The sequence below is a fragment of the Coregonus clupeaformis genome, unplaced genomic scaffold (genome assembly GCF_020615455.1).
Source record: "Coregonus clupeaformis isolate EN_2021a unplaced genomic scaffold, ASM2061545v1 scaf1119, whole genome shotgun sequence".
In the NCBI taxonomy this organism is placed as follows: domain Eukaryota; kingdom Metazoa; phylum Chordata; class Actinopteri; order Salmoniformes; family Salmonidae; genus Coregonus; species Coregonus clupeaformis.
The window spans coordinates 7057-26719 of NW_025534573.1; the positions used below are offsets into that span (position 1 = coordinate 7057).

At 42.3% G+C, this 19663-nt stretch overlaps 1 protein-coding gene across 2 annotated transcripts; it reads left to right on the top strand.

Annotated features, from left to right (window-relative positions):
* The first annotated feature begins 264 nt into the window (after window positions 1–264).
* On the top strand, window positions 265–18727 carry LOC121558043 (fibrinogen beta chain). Of its 2 annotated transcripts, XM_041871523.2 has the most exons (11): window positions 277–409; window positions 2739–2753; window positions 3303–3506; window positions 14485–14668; window positions 15314–15410; window positions 15988–16112; window positions 16349–16468; window positions 16656–16778; window positions 16981–17108; window positions 17323–17480; window positions 18131–18727. In XM_041871523.2, exons 1-11 carry the CDS (start codon window positions 335–337, stop codon window positions 18360–18362), a joined length of 1461 nt encoding a protein of 486 aa, XP_041727457.2. In that variant the 5' UTR covers window positions 277–334; the 3' UTR covers window positions 18363–18727. The 2 variants fall into 2 exon arrangements, with proteins under 2 accessions (XP_041727458.2, XP_041727457.2); XM_041871524.2 differs by lacking the exon at window positions 2739–2753 and having other exon boundaries at window positions 265–409.
* The last annotated feature ends 936 nt before the right edge of the window (window positions 18728–19663 follow it).

Sequence of the window (19663 nt, forward strand, 5' to 3'; positions counted from 1 at the left end):
GAGAGAGAGAGAGAGAGAGAGAGAGAGAGAGAGAGAGAGAGAGAGAGAGAGACGAGAGAGAGAGAGAGACAGAGAGAGACGGGAGAGAGAGAGACAGAGAGAGAGATAGAGAGAGACAGAGAGAGAGAGAGATAGAGAGAGAGAGACAGAGAGAGAGAGAGCGAGAGAGACAGAGAGAGATAGAGAGAGAGAGAGCGAGAGAGACAGAGAGAGATAGAGAGAGAGAGGGGGGGGCGGTGCTTGGGACAGGTATAAATAAGGCTGTGTGCTCCACTGAAATCAGTTCACCTTCAAAGGCAGAAACTTTATTGAGACACCACCATCTAACGCCAACATGAAGTGGCTACTGCTGCTCTGCCTGTGTGTCTACGCTGTCCGTTGTCAAGACGACTACGACGAATATGACCTGGTAATGTATATACTATATACTGTAATATATAAAACTCAGGAAAATCTTGTTTTTGACTGTAATGGGCCTTTAACGCTTAGACGTTATGGGGTACTTTGAGCGGTTCTGAACCGGTTCCGACTGACATTTTGGTGTGCTCTGTGAACGCCGTAGCATTGCCAGAAAACCAGTTTGTTTGGAATCTGTTTCCACTCTCTCAGCGGAGCTGACTTGAAGTGTCAGGTTTCAGACCCCACGATTGCATATGGAGTGACGTGTCACATTTTCTGGCCTATAGACAGTGTCACGAAAACGATGTGCGCTCTTCAAAGGGGCAGGCCGTGTTTTCTTATGATTCTGGATTGCCAGGTAGCCCCCCCCCCCATGTGGGCAATCGTAGGTGGCTCGTTTCAGCTAGTTTTTATTTTGTTCTTGATACCGTGTCTTGTTTTGAGGTAATTTGAGTGATATCAGGTCTAATATGGCTCAAATTCACTAGATAGCTAGCCAACAACTGTAACGATGTATTTGAGAGACAAATGCTCATTCTGCAACTTGATTTATGTTTTCGAATAAACATTGGAGGCGAAATATATAGTTTACATGCTGTAAAAACTCTGAGCCAACCCCGTCTGTTTCGTCCCATAGTTGCGCACACGTTGGTTTTGTTGCTAAACAACCATTAGATGATCTCTTCCTCTGAGCGAGTGAGCCCAGTTTTGGGAGACGGCAAATGAAAGATGACAGTCTAGCTGGTCCAGCCGCTGTGTTTTCTCGCTTTGATATTCTCAGCTGGATTTAGAGGTCTCAACATGAATAAATTCTAAATAATTTCGTAGAATTTAAAGAAGACCAGTTTCTCTTGGTCACAGACGGACAAAAATCACTTCATGCTTAAGGCTGAAATTGTTAAAGAGTCTGTACACATTGTTAATAGTGTCTCTGCGCCGCTCAGTGGATGTTTAGGAGAACATTCAGATTTATCAGATTTATTTAACAGTTTATAATTTGTTTGTTACTATATTTAGAAAGCGGTGCAGTCATTTCAAGCACTTTTGTTGAATAGGAAAAAAAAAAAGTATATATGATTTTTTATAACATTTGTATTATGTACTTGAGCTTGCGTTCTCAAAGGTGACCTCAGCTATTTCTAACTATTTTTACCAGAAGGTTACAGATCCTAGAGCTGAGCGATTAGTGCTTTTTGAGGTCGGTTCGGTTTCGGTTAGATATAATAAATACAGTTTTCGATAATTTCTTTAGACATTAAATGCACTTTGCATTATGAATGGGTCATTTAGCAGACGCACTTATCCAGAGCGACTTACAGGAGCAATTAGGGTTAAGTGCCTTGCTTAAGGGCACATCGACAGATTTTTCAACTAGTCGGCTCGGGGATTAGAACCAGCGACCTTTCGGTTACTGGCACAACGCTCTTACCCACAAAGCTACTTGCCGCCCTATGTGGGTTGAATGCAGTAAGAACACTGAATAAAACAATGAATACAAGTCCCATGATGCTAGTGACTGCCCATTACTGCTTATCACTTATTAACCATCAATTATTACTTTAATAAAATATTTGTTTAATTTGATAACTTTATTATTTCAAGTCATCATCTCATCTCTATAGAGCTGCTGTCTGACTAAATCACTATTTTAGTAGTTCTTCAAAGTAAATAAGGCAGACTTGTATGACTGCTGAAAACCAACTATCAATCACTTAGATCATGTATTTTCAGGCTGGCAAGCAACTATCCCTCTCTATCACGGCCCTCTGTTGGAAACCACAACTCCCTACTACAACGTACAGTTCAGGCTGGATCTGATTTATCCCAACAGAAACTGCACATTGAGCTCACAGAAGAAGAAGAAAAAAAAACGAAATGCAATTCAAATAATTGAACAGACATCGGTCAATTTGTTATTTAAAAAAAAATGAAAAACAACCGACATTTCGGTTAATCGCTCAGCACTAAGACCTTTAAAAAATATATATGGAACATTACCAGTTATTGTTAAAAAAAATATTACGTTTGGGGATGTTTGTTTAGGCGGAAATCTACAGTCACCTAGCAACCGTGTCAAGAGGTTTCGATCTCTTGGCGTAACGGCTAAGATGTTGGGTTGCCAGGCACTGAACCCGGGTTCCAGTCCTGGTCGGGGCTCCAATACTATATATTTACTATACGTTATATAGTATGAAGAAAATATGCAATTTGTTAGTATTATAAGACTGCAAATTGGAGTTGATGATCATTGATTACTGTGTTCCACTCTGAACCCTCCACTTGTAATAATGATATTCTCATATTCAATATTTGTTTTTTATCTTGTTTATCTTTCACAGGGGGTTAAGACCGAAGTAAATGGATCTCTTTCATTAGTGTGTCATTTGGAGTTTCATTTAACCCTCATAGTGTTCCTTAGTCTTTCACACTGAGTCTCTCTGCAAAGTTTAATCCCATCTCTCTCTCTGTCTCTCTCTGGGCGAACACCATTCATCTTCTCAATTCAATTCAAGCTGCTTTATTGGCATGAAAAACATTGCGTCAATATTGCCAAAGCAACAATGTATACAATATACATTGTGATAAAATAATAAATTCTCTCTCTCTCACTCTCTCTCCCTCTGTCTCGCTCTCTCTCTCGCTCTCTCTGTCTCGCTCTCTCTGTCTCTCTCTCGTTCTCTCTCGCTCTCTCTCGCGCTCTCTCGCTCTCTCTCTGTCTCTTTCTCGCGCTCTCTCTCTCTGTCTCTCACGCTCTCTCTCTGTCTCTCTCTCTCGCTCTCTCTGTCTCGCTTTCTCTCGCTCTCTCGCTCTCTCTCTCTGTCTCTCTCTCTGTCTCTCTCTCTGTCTCTCTCTCTCTCTGTCTCTCTCTGTCTCTCGCTCTCGCTCTCTCTCTCTCCCCCCAGCCCAAAACAGTAGTGGACCCTCGCGGCCACCGTCCCTTATCCAGAGGGAGTGAGACCTACAGCCCCGCCCGCAACAGCCCCCCACCCGTCAGCGGCGGCAGCCAGTACCGTGGTCGACCAACGGCGGCTCCCGCCAGAGGCATGGAGCAGGAGAAGGATGAGCAACCGGAGGCTGGAGGGTGTACACATGCCTCAGAACAGATGGTGAGGATGTGTGTGTGTGTGTGTGTGTGTGTGTGTGTGTGTGTGTGTTTTATATATTTGTTATTTTTTTCAGGGGGTAGATCAGCTTTAATATTGTAACTTCCATCAATGTAATTGTCTGCATCACTTCCAATCCCCCATATGTTTTTTTCTCTCGCAAATATATATATATATATATATATATATATATATATATATATATATATATATATATATATATATATATATATATATACATACATATAGTTGAAGTCGGAAGTTTACATACACCTTAGCCAAATACATTTAAACTCAGTTTTTCACAATTCCTGACATTTAATCCTAGTAAACATTTCCTGTCTTAGGTCAATTAGGATCACCACTTTATTTTAAGAATGTGAAATGTCAGAATAATAGTAGAGAGAATGATTTATTTCAGCTTTTATTTCTTTCATCACATTCCCAGTGGGTCAGAAGTTTACATACACTCAATTAGTAATTAGTAGCATTGCCTTTAAATTGTTTAACTTGGGTCAAACGTTTCGGGGAGCCTTCCACAAGCTTCCCACAATAAGTTGGGTGAATTTTGGCCCATTCCTCCTGACAGAGCTGGTGTAACTGAGTCAGGTTTGTAGGCATCCTTGCTCAGACACGCTTTTTCAGTTCTGCCCACAAATGTTCTATAGGATTGAGGTCAGGGCTTTGTGATGGCCACTCCAATACCTTGACTTAGTTGTCCTTAAGCCATTTTTCCACAACGTTGGAAGTATGTTTGGGGTCATTGTCCATTTGGAAGACCCATTTGCGACCAGGCTTTAACTTCCTGACTGATGTCTTGAGATGTTGCTTCAATATATCCTTCCTCATGATGCCATCTATTTTGTGAAGTGCACCAGTCCCTCCCGCAGCAAAGCACCCCCACAGCATGATGCTGCCACCCCCGTGCTTCACGGTTGGGATGGTGTTCTTCGGCTTGCAAGAGGCCCCATTTTCCTCCAAACATAACGATGGTCATTATGGCCAAACAGTTATATTTTTGTTTCATCAGACCAGAGAACATTTCTCCAAAAATAATGATCTTTGTCCCCATGTGCAGTTGCAAACCGTAGTCTGGCTTTTTTATGGCGGTTTTGGAGCAGTGGCTTCTTCCTTGCTGAGCGGCCTTTCAGGTTATGTCGATATAGGACTCGTTTTACTGTGGATATAGATACTTTTGTACCTGTTTCCTCCAGCATCTTCACAAGGTCCTTTGCTGTTGTTCTGGGATTGATTTGCACTTTTTGCACCAAAGTACGTTCATCTCTAGGAGACAGAACGCGTCTCCTTCCTGAGCAGTATGACGGCTGCGTGATCCCATGGTGTTTATACTTGCGTACTATTGTTTGTACAGATGAACGTGGTACCTTCAGGCGTATGGAAATTGCTCCCAAGGATGAACCAGACTTGTGGAGGTCTACAATTGTTTTTCTGAGATCTTGGCTGATTTCTTTTGAGTTTCGCATGATGTCAAGCAAAGAGGCACTGAGTTTGAAGGTAGGCCTTGAAATACATCCACAGGTACACCTCCAATTGACTCAAATGATGTCAATTAGCCTATCAGAAGCTTCTAAAGCCATGACATCATTTTCAAAGCTGTTTAAAGGCACAGTCAACTTAGTGTATGTAAACTTCTGACCCACTGGAATTGTGATACAGTGAAATATAAGTGAAATAATCTGTTTGTAAACAATTGTTTACGACTTGCCAAAACTATAGTTTGTTAACAAGAAATTTGTGGAGTGGCTTAGTGGTTAAGAACGAGTTTTAATGACTCCAACCGACTTCAACTGTACATATACAGACATGCAAAAATTATCCGTTTCTCTGGTTTTACTATTTATAGGTATGTGTTTGGGTAAAAATAACATTTTTGTTTTATTCTATAAACTACTGACAACATTTCTCCCAAATTCCAAATAATAATATTGTCATTTAGAGCATTTATTTGCAGAAAATGACAACTGGTCAAAATAACAAAAAAGATGCAGTGTTGTCAGACCTCGAATAATGCAAAGAAAATAAGTTCATGTTCATTCTTAAACAACACAATATTAATGTTTTAACTTAGGAAGAGTTCAGAAATCAATATTTGGTGGAATAACCCTGATTTTCAATCACAGCTTTCATGCGTCTTGGCATGCTCTCCACCAGTCTTTCACATTGATGTTGGGTGACTCCTGGCACAAAAAATTCAAGCAGCTCGGCTTTGTTTGATGGCTTGTGACCATCCATCTTCCTCTTGATCACATTCCAGAAGTTTTCAATGGGGTCCAGGTCTGGAGATTGGGCTGGCCATGACAGGGTCTTGATCTGGTGGTCCTCCATCCACACCTTGATTGACCTGGCTGTGTGGCATGGCGCATTGTCCTGCTGGAAAAACCAATCCTCAGAGTTGGGGAACAATGTCAGAGCAAAAGGAAGCAAGTTTTCTTCCAGGACAACCTTGTACGTGGCTTGATTCATGCGTCCTTCACAAAGACAAATCTGCCCGATTCCAGCCTTGCTGAAGCACCCCCAGATCATCACCGATCCTCCACCAAATTTCACAGTGGGTCCGAGACACTGTGGCTTGTAGGCCTCTCCAGGTCTCCGTCTAACCATTAGATGACCAGGTGTTGGGCAAAGCTGAAAATTGGACTCATCAGAGAAGATGACCTTACTCCAGTCCTCTACGGTCCAATCCTTATGGTCTTTTGCAAACCTCAGCCTGGCTCTTCTTTACTTCTCATTGGTGAAGGTATTTTTTCTAGCTTTGCACGACTTCAGCCCTGCCCTTAGGAGCCTGTTTCGAACCGTCCTCGCCGTGCACTTCACCCCAGCTGCCGTTTGCCATTCTATTTGTAGGTCACTTGATGTCATCCTACGGTTGTTGAGTGACATTCGAATGAGTTGGTGGTCATCCCGGGTCAGTAGAGAGTCGTTTTCGCCCTCTGCCGGTCTGTAGCTTTGTTTTCCCCAATATCTGCTGCTTGACCTTGTTCTTATGAACCGCCGTCTTTGAAATTTTAAGGATGGAAGCAACCTTACGCTCAATGTATCCCTCTGCCAGTAAAGACAGAATTGAACCCTTCTTTTCCTCACTCAAAACTTTCCTTTTCAACTCTTTTGGCATGGTCAATAGTTAATATTTGATTAATATTACTTTTGAGGTACTATTAGCACTGTTTTTGCCATCCAGCTGGTCCTATTGCAAGAGGATAGTGATGACCACAGCAGTGGTTTTTATACTTTTCCTCGTTAAATAAGATTTGGTTCAGCTGATCACCTAATCAGTACCTAATTGAGTAGAATGAGGTGTGCCTGTGTTGGAATTCAACAGACACTGGAATGGAATGGCTGTCATACATGTAGAGATGCTGATTTAAGAAAAATTTGCAGTGGTGTCTTAATTTTTTCCAGAGCTGTATATATATTACATACATACATACATATACATATCATTTTTTAAAATATATTTCCCTTTATTACTTTCCAACCCCACCACCCCTTCCCTAATTGGAGTAAACTAGTGAACAACAATGCTTAGGCCTCTACTTCCAGCTTATACATACTATATAAATTTTATGGACACAGTCAATTTTACAATAATTCTATTTTGTTTGTTTTTAATCCTGAACTTCCTCTACCCTCAACCTCTCCGATCATTTTCATGATGTCCATCCGGTTTGCTTCTATATGCCATATCTTTCTAACTGTGCTCTTTCACAAAAGTTCTTAACCTAGAACCTACAGTGAGGGAAAAAAGTATTTGATCACCTGCTGATTTTGTACATTTGCCCACTGACAAAGACATGATCAGTCTATAATTTTTATGGTATGTTTATTTGAACAGTGAGAGACAGAATAACAACAAAAAAATCCAGAAAAACGCATGTCAAAAATGTTATAAATTGATTAGCATTTTCATGAGGGAAATAAGTATTTGACCCCTCTGCAAAACATGACTTAGTACTTGGTGGCAAAATCCTTGTTGGCAATCACAGAGGTCAGACGTTTCTTGTAGTTGGCCACCAGGTTTGCACACATCTCAGGAGGGATTTTGTCCCACTCCTCTTTGCAGATCTTCTCCAAGTCATTAAGGTTTCGAGGCTGACGTTTGGCAACTCAAACATTCAGCTCCCTCGTCAGATTTTCTATGGGATTAAGGTCTGGAGACTGGCTAGGCCACTCCAGGACCTTAATGTGCTTCTTCTTGAGCCACTCCTTTGTTGCCTTGGCCGTGTGTTTTGGGTCATTGTCATGCTGGAATACCCATCCACGACCCATTTTCAATGCCCTGGCTGAGGGAAGGAGGTTCTCACCCAAGATTTGACGGTACATGGTGCCGTCCATTGTCCCTTTGATGCAGTGAAGTTGTCCTGTCCCCTTAGCACAAAAACACCCCCAAAGCATAATGTTTCCACCTCCATGTTTGATGGTGGGGATGGTGTTCTTGGGGTCATAGGCAGCATTCCTCCTCCTCCAAACATGGCGAGTTGAGTTGATGCCAAAGAGCTCGATTTTGGTCTCATCTGACCACAACACTTTCACCCAGTTCTCCTCTGAATCATTCAGATGTTCATTGGCAAACTTCAGAAGGGCCTGTATATGTGCTTTCTTTAGCAGGGGGACCTTGCGGGCGCTGCAGGATTTCAGTCCTTCACGGCGTAATGTGTTACCAATTGTTTTCTTTGTGACTATGGGCCCAGCTGCCTTGAGGTCATTGACAAGATCCTCCCGTGTAGTTCTGGGCTGATTCCTCACCGTTCTCATGATCATTGCAACTCCACGAGGTGAGATCTTGCATGGAGCCCCAGGCCGTGGGAGATTGACAGTTATTTTGTGTTTTCTTCCATTTGCGAATAACTCGCACCAACTGTTGTCACCCCTTCTCACCAAGCTCCTTGGCGATGGTCTTGTAGCCCATTCCAGCCTTGTGTAGGTCTACAATCTTGTCCCTGACATCCTTGGAGAGCTCTTTGGTCTTGGCCATGGTGGAGAGTTTGGAATCTGATTGATTGTTTCTGTGGACAGGTGTCTTTTATACAGGTAACAAGCTGAGATTAGGAGCACTCCCTTTAAGAGTGTGCTCCTAATCTCAGCCCATTACCTGTATAAAAGACACCTGGGAGCCAGAAATCTTTCTGCTTGAGAGGGGGTCAAATACTTATTTCCCTCATTAAAATGCAAATCAATTTATAACATTTTTGACATGCGTTTTTCTGGATTTTGTTCTGTCTCTCACTGTTCAAATAAACCTACCATTAAAATTATAGACTAATCATTTCTTTGTCAGTGGGCAAACGTACAAAATCAGCAGGGGATCAAATACTTTTTTCCCTCACTGTATATACTTATTATGGACACAGTATGTTTTACATTAGTCATCTTGTTGTTATTAGTTGTTGTTAGTTGTTATTAGTCCCATCCTTCAGCTCCATTCAACACCTCCCATCTATCTCTTAACACCATCCATATAGGATTTCTATTTGCCATATATTTTTCAACTGTACTGTGATGTTTCACAAAAGTTCTGAACCTTTCTATTCTCATTGTTTCTACAGATTGTAAATTCAAAAGAGAATTTTTTGCTAAAAGTATTATTATATTATTGATCGATTGACTATGACTTTTCAGATCACCCAGTAATGCTATCTGCAGGGTTAGTCCAGGTAAATATTGCAATCCTTTAGCCGTTCCAGGACCTGTGACCAAAAACAAGCTACAAATGGACAGTACCAAAACAAATGATCTAATGATTCTGTCTCTTCGCAGCAGAATCTGCAGAGCTGGGAAGATTGTATCCCCCATATAAATAACATTCTATTGGTAGCAAGAATTTTTTATAATAATTTAAATGGAAAAATTATAAGTTTTGAATCCGGCGTCGTTTTGCGTATCAGTTCATAAACACTATGCCATGGGATCGGTACGTCAAAAATCTCTTCCAAAATATTTTGAAATCTATATGGGACGGCTATCTACCTCCCAAGTGGCGCAGTGGTCTAAGGCACTGCATCGCAGTGCTAGCTGTGCCACTAGAGATTCTGTTTCAAATCCAGGCTCTGTCGTAGCCGGCCGCGACCGGGAGACCCATGGGGCGGCGCACAATTGGCCCAACGTCGTCCAGGGTAGGGGAGGGAATGGCCGGCAGGGATGTAGCTCAGTTGGTAGAGCATGGCGTTTGCAACGCCAGGGTTGTGGGTTCGATTCCCACGGGGGGCCAGTATGAAAAATAAAAATTATGTATGTACCTACTAACTGTAAGTCGCTCTGGATAAGAGCGTCTGCAAAATGACTAAAATGTAAATGTCTATCAATCCTTTGGTCCTTAAATGAAACTGGTATACTTTTTTATTTATCACAATTTTCTTTAACCAATTATGTTCTTTAATGCAAGGCCGACAGACAAGTTCCTTACTTTTTCCCCCTTCCACTTTCCTCTTCCATTTTTGCGGTAATGCTGCAATTATTTGGTTGTAATTTTGGGTAGAGCAGACATTCCCATATGTTTTTATTAGCTGCATGTGCGACATAACTTCACCAGTCCTACCGATAATATCATTTACGAAGATTATACCTTTTTTTTATAAAAAAATACTGGCTTTTTATCAATTAGTATATTTGAGATTAACCACAATATTTGTTGCAACCAACTTTTTATGGCTTGTTTAAGAATAGTGATATTTGGGAGATGATTTCCTTTTCAAATAACTGAAAGTTAGAGGTTGTAATCTGAATAAAGGGAAAAAGGCCATTCTTGAACATTGGGTGAGACAATCTTACTAATTTGCTAGAGAACCAGTTCAGATTTAAGTATAACTTTTACATTTTACGTATGACTGAAGCCTTTAGTGATTGGTCTAATGCTTTAATATTTAATAATTTCTGTCCTCCGAATTCATATTCATTATATAAATAGGCCCGTTTAATTTTGTCTGGCTTGCCGTTCCAAATAAAATGGAAAAAAAATTTCTCATATAATTTAAAAGACCATAAGCAAATAGGTAAACTGGGATAATACTAAAGAGTTAATAGACAGGTATTTACCTTTCCATGGTAACAAGATCTTATCTATTTTTGCTAACTTTCTATTAAAATGTATTGGATTGAGATCATTTATTTCATTTGGGATATGTATTCCGAGTATATCCACATCACCATCAGACCATTTTATTGGTAAACTACATGGTAATTTAAAAATTGTATTTTTTATTGATCCAATACGTAATATAGTACATTTGTCATAATTTGGTTGTAATCTAGAGAGGCTAGAAAATGTATCTAGATCCTCTATGAGGCTGTGGAGGGATTCTAGTTGTGGATTTAAAAGAAAACATGAATCATCAGTGTAAAATGACACCTTTTTTAAGCCCTGGATTTATAATCCCTTGATATTATTGTTAGATCTGATTTTAATAGCTAACATTTCGATGGCCATAATGAATAGATATGCCGATGGTGGACAACCTTGTTTTACTCCTCTTGACAGTTTAAAACTTTCTGAGAAATAGATATTATTGACTATTTTACACAGGGTTACTATACATGATTTTAACCCATTTTATAAGAGCTTCTCCAAAATTGAAATGCTCCAGGCATTTATATATAAACTCCAGTCGTACTTTATCAAATGCCTTTTCGAAGTCTGCTATGAATAGCAGGCCTGGTTTCCCAGATTTTCCATAGTGTTCTATTGTTTCCAGTACTTGCCTTATATTATTTCCAATGTATCGTCCATGTAAGAAAACCTGTCTGATTAGGATGAATAATATCCGACAATACCTTTTTAATTATATGCGCTATACATTTTGCTAGAATTTTTGCATCACAACACTGAAGTGTAAGGGGCCGCCAATTTTTTTTAATGGACTGGATCTTTATATTTCCCACTTCTATCCTGCTTCAGTAATAATGAAATCAGACCTTCTTCTTGAGTGTCTGATAATCTACCATTTACATAGGAGTGGTTAAAACATGCTAATAACGGTCCTCTGAGTATATCAAAAAAGGTTTGGTATACCTCGACTGGTATGCCATCCAACCCTGGAGTTTTCCCAGACTTAAAGTCCTTAATTGCATCCAGAAGTTCCTCCTCTGTAATTTCAACTTCACATGAGTCTTTCTGTATGGCTGTTAATTTGACATTATCAATAGAAAAAAATCCCTACAATTAGCTTCGGTTAGAGGAGATGGAGGCGACTGAAACAAAAACATATGCTTAAAGTACTTTGTTTCCTCCTTCAAAATATAATTTGGTGAATCATGGGTGACTCCGTCATTTGTAACCAGTTTCAGTAAATTCTTTTCGGTTTATGGTTTTAAATTTGTTTATGGTCCAATAACATATCTAAAATCATCCATCTACCTTGCGGATCTGTTTGGACAATTTGCACATTCGGATCGAAATTACTGTTAATTAATATCATCACCCCTTTTGAGTTTCTTTGCCAATGGGAGAAGTATATTTCGCCCCCCATTCCTTTTTCCACACAACTTCATCTAGAATTGTTGAATGAGTTTCCTGTAAACAATGGATATTATATTCCTTCTCTTGGAGCCATGTAAATATTGTTCTTCTTTTGTTATTATCTGCTAAACCATTACAATTATAACTGGCTATACTTATTTCACCATACACCATAATGAGATACAAGTTTCAAATCTATTTATCCCCATTCCCAAGTTGGGCCGTCATCCCAGTGATCAGCATACCAGCCCCTGTCTCCCCGGATCCCTAGGCCCCCGAGAGGCCAGGACCCATCCTTTGAAAACAGCACACAGTGCCACCCATAAAACAGAAGCAGGTCAATCACCAAAAGCGCTTCCAATGCTCTCACCTCAATATATTTATATAGCTATTAAAAATATATATCTATTCAAATATTTTGCATATCTTAATTTCCATCATTATCAATTAATACATGTATGTGTAATAATGTCGGCAGTTCATGCGAAGGATTGTTACCTATAACCCGGATTGCCATTGTATTGCATTACATTTTTGTCAAGCAATTATTATTTTAGCAAACAATGATTGTGGTTCATCCTATATTCTCCCTAACATCCTTACCCCCTTGCAACAGATGTGGGATAAACACACATGCACATACTCTAACACACTCAACACCTTTCCTCCACAATCAACCATAAGCTCAGATGCTCAACGGTTGTTACATTAACATTTACATTTACGTCATTTAGCAGACGCTCTTATCCAGAGCGACTTACAAATTGGTGCATTCACCTTATAGCCAGTGGGACAACCACTTTACAACTTTTTTTTTTTTTTTTTCTTTCTTTGGGGTGGGGTAAGGGTAAGGGGGGGTAGAAGGATTACTTTATCCTATCCCAGGTATTCCTTAAAGAGGTGGGGTTTCAAATGTCTCCGGAAGGTGGTGAGTGACTCCGCTGTCCTGGGCGTCGTGGGAGCTTGTTCCACCATTGGGGTGCCAGAGCAGCGAACAGTTTTGACTGGGCTGAGCGGGAACTGTGCTTCAGCAGAGGTAGGAGCCAGCAGGCCAGAGGTGGATGAACGCAATGCCCTCGTTTGGGGTGTGCAGGGACTGATCAGAGCCTGAAGGTACGGAGGTGCGTTCCCCTCACAGCTCCGTAGGCAAGCACCATGGTCTTGTAGCAGATGCGAGCTTCAACTGGACGCCAGTGGAGTGTGCGGAGGAGCGGGGTGACGTGAGAGAACTTGGGAAGGTTGAACACCAGACGGGCTGGTGTCCCTCTTACATCCCAGAGCCCAACTCAAGAAACGACCTGAATTACAAATGCATATACAGTTACAGCTGTTTTGAGAAAGCATGCAAGATTTGGTAAGATTTTTTATTTTGTTTTGCCAGCACTGCCACTACCTGGGTGGGGGTACCCCACCGGAATCCCCACCGGCTAGGTACAAGGTCGTCAAGGTTCTCATCAGCAGCTTTGAGAATTTCCTTGTATATTATGCTCTCCCATCAGGGGGGCTCTGGCTTTGTAGGACCAACCCTGCCAGGCAGGCTCAGAATCTTGAGGGCGGCGGTGCTGCTTTATCTTTCTGTTTTGGCTGCATATAGGCAACTTACAGCAGTGCTATAAAACAGATGGGGACTTCTCTTTGGTGCATGGGTCGCTCAGGTGGGTGTCTAGGATATAGGGTTGGAGACCGTTCCATCATGTGTGTGTTTGTACGTGTGTCTAATGCATCATTCTATCATTCATCAATACCAAATCAGACGATATTTTATTTATTTTTTCAAACAATATATAAACATAAACAGACGATATCAAATAAATGACATTGATCACATCAATTATATTAATCCAGCCTCTTCATAAAGTGTAGTTAACCATGTCCTCCTCCTCAGGCTCTATAGGGGGTGTTGTGTTTTACGGGCTGAACACATCTTTAGCGTTAGCATCTACCATCACTGCCATAGAGATCCTATATATTTAGCATTAGCATCTACCGTCACTGCTATAGAGATCCTATGGTCACAGCGGTAACACTTCCTTAGCTTTAGCATCTACCGTCACTGCTATAGAGATCCTATGGTCACAGCGGTAACACTTCCTTAGCATTAGCATCTACCATCTCTGCTATAAAGATCCTATGGTCACAGCGGTAACACTTCCTTAGCATTAGCATCTACCATCACTGCTATAGAGATCCTATGGTCACAGTGGTAACACTTCCTTAGCATTAGCATCTACCATCTCTGCTATAAAGATCCTATGGTCACAGCGGTAACACTTCCTTAGCATTAGCATCTACCATCACTGCTATAGAGATCCTATGGTCACACCGGAAACACTTCCTTAACATTAGCATCTACCATCTCTGCTATAAAGATCCTATGGTCACAGCGGTAACTCTTCCTTAGCATTAGCATCTACCATCTCTGCTATAAAGATCCTATGGTCACAGCGGTAACACTTCCTTAGCATTAGCATCTACATTATCCAGTGTGTGTGTCCTCCTCCGGCTCTATAGGGGGTGCTGTGTCCTACGGGCTGTGAGCTGAAGACAGCCATGCTGAAACAAGAGAGGAACGTGAAAGAGGAAGTGAGGAAAATGCAGAAAGATGTTGACGACCTGTCGAGATCCACTAACAACGTCTATAACTACGTAGACGGCATGTCCACAGCGCTGAGAGAGAGACAGCTAGTCAGCAACGGTAAGGCCTAGCTAGATATGTCATTTACATACAATGACCCAAGACAAGTAAAAATGTACAATAAGGCAGTGGACAGTGTCCCAACATCCACACAGTGGACAGTGTCCCAACATCCAAACGTATTATGTGTCTCAGAAATGGTCAGACCCCAAGTCTATACTCAGCTCTGTCCAATAACTTAACATATAGACTTCCCTATACCTTATACAGGGATGTCATATATTAGCCGAGCATACTAAGCATGCTTCTTGGAGAGGTAAAACAATAGTGAGAGAGGTGTCACTTACCCCTCCTCTCTCCCCTCTCTTTCTCCATCTCCCCGTCCCCCTCTCCCCTCTCTTTCTCCATCTCCCCGTCCCCCTCTCCCCTCTCTTTCTCCATCTCCCCGTCCCCCTCTCCCCTCTCTTTCTCCATCTCCCCATCCCTCTCTCCCCTCTCTTTCTCCATCTCCCCGTCCCCTCTCCCCTCTCTTTCTCCATCTCCCCATCCCTCTCTCCCCTCTCTTTCTCCATCTCCCCGTCCCGCTCTCCCCGTACCCCATACCTCTCCCCGTCCCTCTCCCCGTACCCCATACCTCTCCCTGTCCCTCTCCCCGTACCCCATACCTCTCCCCCCCGCTCTCCCTCGCCCTTTCTTTCTCTACAGAGAATGGTGACCTGGTGAGTCAGTACACGGACGATCTGGAGACCCAGCATGCCTTTGCAAAGGAGGCTATAGACACCGTCTTCCCCTCTAACATTAGGTGTGTGTGTGTGTGTGTGTGTGTGTGTGTGTACGTGTGTGTGGATGTGTTTAACTATACTTGTGGGGACCAGAAGTCCCCACAAGAATAGTAAACCAAGAAAATGTTGACCAACTGGGGACATTTTGTTGGTCCCCATAAGGTCAAATGCTATTTCTAGGGGATTTAGGGTCAAGGTTAGAATTAGTGTTAGAATTAGGTTTAGGGTTAGGTTTAGGAGATAGGGTTAGGTTTAGGATTAGGGTTAGGGTTAGGTTTTTGGGTTAATGTTAGTTAGAGTAAGGGTACGGGTTAGGTTTGAGGTTAGGGAAAATAGGATTTTGAATGGGACTGAATTGTATGTCCCCATAAGGTTAGCAGCGCAAGACGTGTGCGTGCGTATATCGGAGGGGCTACGTACAGCTATTAGCATCTTCAAGTCATCGCTGAAAAACACTTCCTTAGCATTAGCATCTACTCACTGCCATAGAGATCCTCTGGTCACAGCTGAAACACTTCCTTAGCGTTAGCGTCTTTATTTAACAAGGGGTTCATTCATTAGTGGCATAACAAAGTCTTCTTCTTCTTCTTCCATCAGGATTCTTCAAGGGGTCCTTGAGAAGATCAGGTTGAAGATTCAGAGAGTGGAGAAGGCTATCCTGGCCCAGAGGGAGGAATGCAAGGAGCCATGCACCGTCTCCTGCCCCATACCTGTTGTCTCTGGTGAGGATGCAGACTGTTGGTGGTTGGTTCTGTGTGTGGAAATGTAGCGGAGGTCAGTCTGACTCGTGATGAGGTGGATCTGCCTGTCACTTCAAAATCACTGTCACCCTTGGCCCAATAGGGAATTTCCTCTTAGCCTAATGGTTAAGACGTTGATTTCCCAGGCGGGAGACCGGGCTTCAGATCCCACCCGTGACATAAGACTAAACTTGTCTGTCCTCCCTCCCTCCCTCCAGGTAAGGAGTGTGAGGACATCTTCAGGAAAGGAGGAAGGGATTCTGGGATGTATCTGGTCCAGCCTGACTCCTTCTACCCGCCCTACAAGGTCTACTGTGACCAGACCACGCAGAACGGAGGTGGGGTGGTTGTCTGTTTCTCTCTCACTCACTCCAGCCCTGCTTCTATATATCTATTGCTTTTCAAATGTATGAGGGGGGAGTGTAAAAGTGCACACTTTTGGAGAAGGGAGGAGAATCGTAACGCATCAATTTTCTATCCATTTATCCTCTCTCTCTCTCTCTCTCTCTCTCTCTCGCCCTTCAGGCTGGACCACTATTCAGAACAGGAAGGATGGTTCTGTAGACTTCAGCCGACGTTGGGACAACTACCGCAGCGGTTTCGGGAATATCGCCTTCGACGTCGGGAAGGGACACTGCAACACTCCAGGTGAGAGAAAACAAACCATGAAAAATAGGATATGAATATACTATAAAATATACTAAAATGGAAATATATGAAAACATACTACATACAATTGAATCTATATTCAGTAAATTCAGGAGGTAAACTCCAATTCCACTTTTTCTCAATAATAAACGTAAAGTCATGATGTCACTGACACGTGTGTTTGTCCTGTGTCACGTGACAGGGGAGTACTGGCTGGGTAATGACCGCATCAGTCAGCTGACCAAGCAGGGTCCCACTGAGGTCCTCATGGAGATGGAGGATTGGTCCGGAAACAAGGTCCACGCCCAGTACAAACAGTTTACCATACAGGTAACACAGCCACGCCCAGTACCTTTACCATACAGGTAACACGGCCAGTAGAAACAGTTTACCATACAGGTAACACGGCCAGTAGAAACAGCCGCATGGCGTTCTAGAACTCCAAACTCTGGGGTTGGGTTACTGGGAAAGCACTTTGCACAGAAGATGATGTGAATAATGCTAATTAAAATCCTGATTAATTGATTGATTGATGGTATTGCAGGGCGAGACGTCAAACTACGTAATGGCGATCAATGGGTACTCGGGCACGGCCGGTAACGTGATGCTGGAGGGAGCTACGGGGCTGTATGGAGAGAACCGGACCATGACCATCCACAATGGAATGATGTTCAGCACCTACGACAGGGACAACGATAACTGGTATGGGAGGGCTGTTAAACCCAATTCCCAGAGGGTCGTGTGTCTGCTGGTTTTAGTAATTTTCTTTACATTTGTGTCCAATTAAGACCTAGACAACCAGGTGAGGGGAGGTCCTAACTAATCAATTAAGACCTAGATAACCAGGTGAGGGGAGGTCCTAACTAATCAATTAAGACCTAGACAACCAGGTGAGGGGAGGTCCTAACTAATCAATTAAGACCTAGACAACCAGGTGAGGGGAGGTCCTAACTAATCAATTAAGACCTAGACAACCAGGTGAGGGAGGTCCTAACTAATCAGTGATCTTAGTTGATCAATCAAGTACAAGGGAGGAGTGAAAACCCACAGACACACAGCCCTCCAAGAATTACATTTGGTTTAGGGATTGTTGTTCAGTCAATCAAAACATCTCTCTCTGTGTCTGTCTCCTTCACCCCCTCCCTCTCCCTCACCCCCTCCCCACTCCCATCTCCCCCACTCCCACCCCTCCTCACCCACTCTCATCTCCCCCCTCTCCACTCCCATCTCCCCCCTCTCCCCTCTCCCTCAACCCCTCCTCCCTCCCCCTCCCCTCTCCCCTCTCCCTCTCCCCACCCCCTCCTCCCTCCCCTCTCCCCTCTCCATCACCTCCTCCCCCTCCCCTCTAACAGGACTCCAGGTGACCCGTCCAAGCAGTGCTCCCGTGAAGACGGCGGTGGCTGGTGGTACAACAGGTGTCACTCAGCCAATCCCAACGGCCGTTACTACTGGGGCGGGGCTTACACACGGTACATGGCAAAACACGGGACAGATGACGGGATGGTGTGGATGAACTGGAAGGGATCCTGGTACTCTCTCAAAGCCATCTGCATGAAGATCAGGCCCTACTTCGCCTCGCGGTAGACACACAGGGAGATACACAGGGAGATACACAGGGAGATACACAGGGAGATACACAGGGAGATACACAGGGAGACACACAGGGAGATACACAGGGAGATACACAGGGAGAGACACACACACACACACGACAAGGGACACATGACCACACACTAGGGCAGTGTTTCTCAAATCCTGATAAAACATTATTGTAACAACATGTGTTGACTCTGTGTGTTGTCTCTGTGTGTGTCCCTGTGTGATGTGATGTGTGTGTGTGATTGTGTGCTTTGGGACAAGTATACGTACAAGTATTATAAGTATTACAAGTATATATTAACAGAGGACTGTCCCTTACACTACTCAATAAAAACATATTGAGGAACTTATTTCATGTTTGTTCGTTTATCATTGTATCAAGCCACAGCCATCAGATCATTACTTGGAATGTGAATGGGGTGAAGTGACCTGTAAAATGTGAAATCACATATGATATAAAGCTGTATACATATAATTACAGTGTAATGTGGTGTGTGTCAGAATACTTGAATAGCTTGAACTTTTTTTATGTAAACTTGTAACTTTTTATGGAAAAAAAAACATTATACACCGAAGATAGTCTATTTCAATGAAAATGGCCCCTTCCAGGAACAGTTGTAAACCCTGCCACTTTTAACAGTTAAGAACGACATAATGAAATAGGTCAACAGTTAACAGTTAAGAATGACATACTGAAATAGGTCAACAGTTAACAGTTAAGAATGACATACTGAAATAGGTCAACAGTTAACAGTTAAGAACGACATACTGAAATAGGTCAACAGTTAACAGTTAAGAACGACATACTGAAATAGGTCAACAGTTAACAGTTAAAAATGACATAATGAAATAGGTCAACAGTTAACAGTTAAGAACGACATACTGAAATAGGTCAACAGTTAACAGTTAAGAACGACATACTGAAATAGGTCAACCGTTAACATAACGTCCACTTCATAGGATGACACATATGGGATAAAATACTAATTTAAGTAACAAATCTTTCATTAGATTGTTACTTTCCTACTGTAGCCAGCCGACAGCTAACATAACCTTGTAAATTAATATATCATTTATAGTCTGGGTACTGATACATGCGATTCACGCTCACTGTCCAAGTTTTCAGGGGTAGATCAAATACACTTTTATCACCCCAAACTGGCTTCCTCAAGCGAGCAAGATTATGTAGGCTAATTTAATAGAATTAACACGGTATTTTCTAGCCTATTTCTGCATCAAAAGTCCCTACTCCTTGAATGTCGTGTATTGATTAAATATAGCATGCG

What these genes read in the sequence shown, in the direction of transcription:
- LOC121558043 (XM_041871523.2), top strand. Translation starts at nt 335, where the DNA reads ATGAAGTGGCTACTGCTGCTCTGCCTGTGTGTCTACGCTGTCCGTTGT. An exon ending in GAGACAGCTAGTCAGCAACG is followed by an intron (nt 14,669 to 15,313) that starts GTAAGGCCTAGC and finishes CTTTCTCTACAG; the next exon opens with AGAATGGTGACCTGGTGAGT. An exon ending in GGGACACTGCAACACTCCAG is followed by an intron (nt 16,779 to 16,980) that starts GTGAGAGAAAAC and finishes GTCACGTGACAG; the next exon opens with GGGAGTACTGGCTGGGTAAT.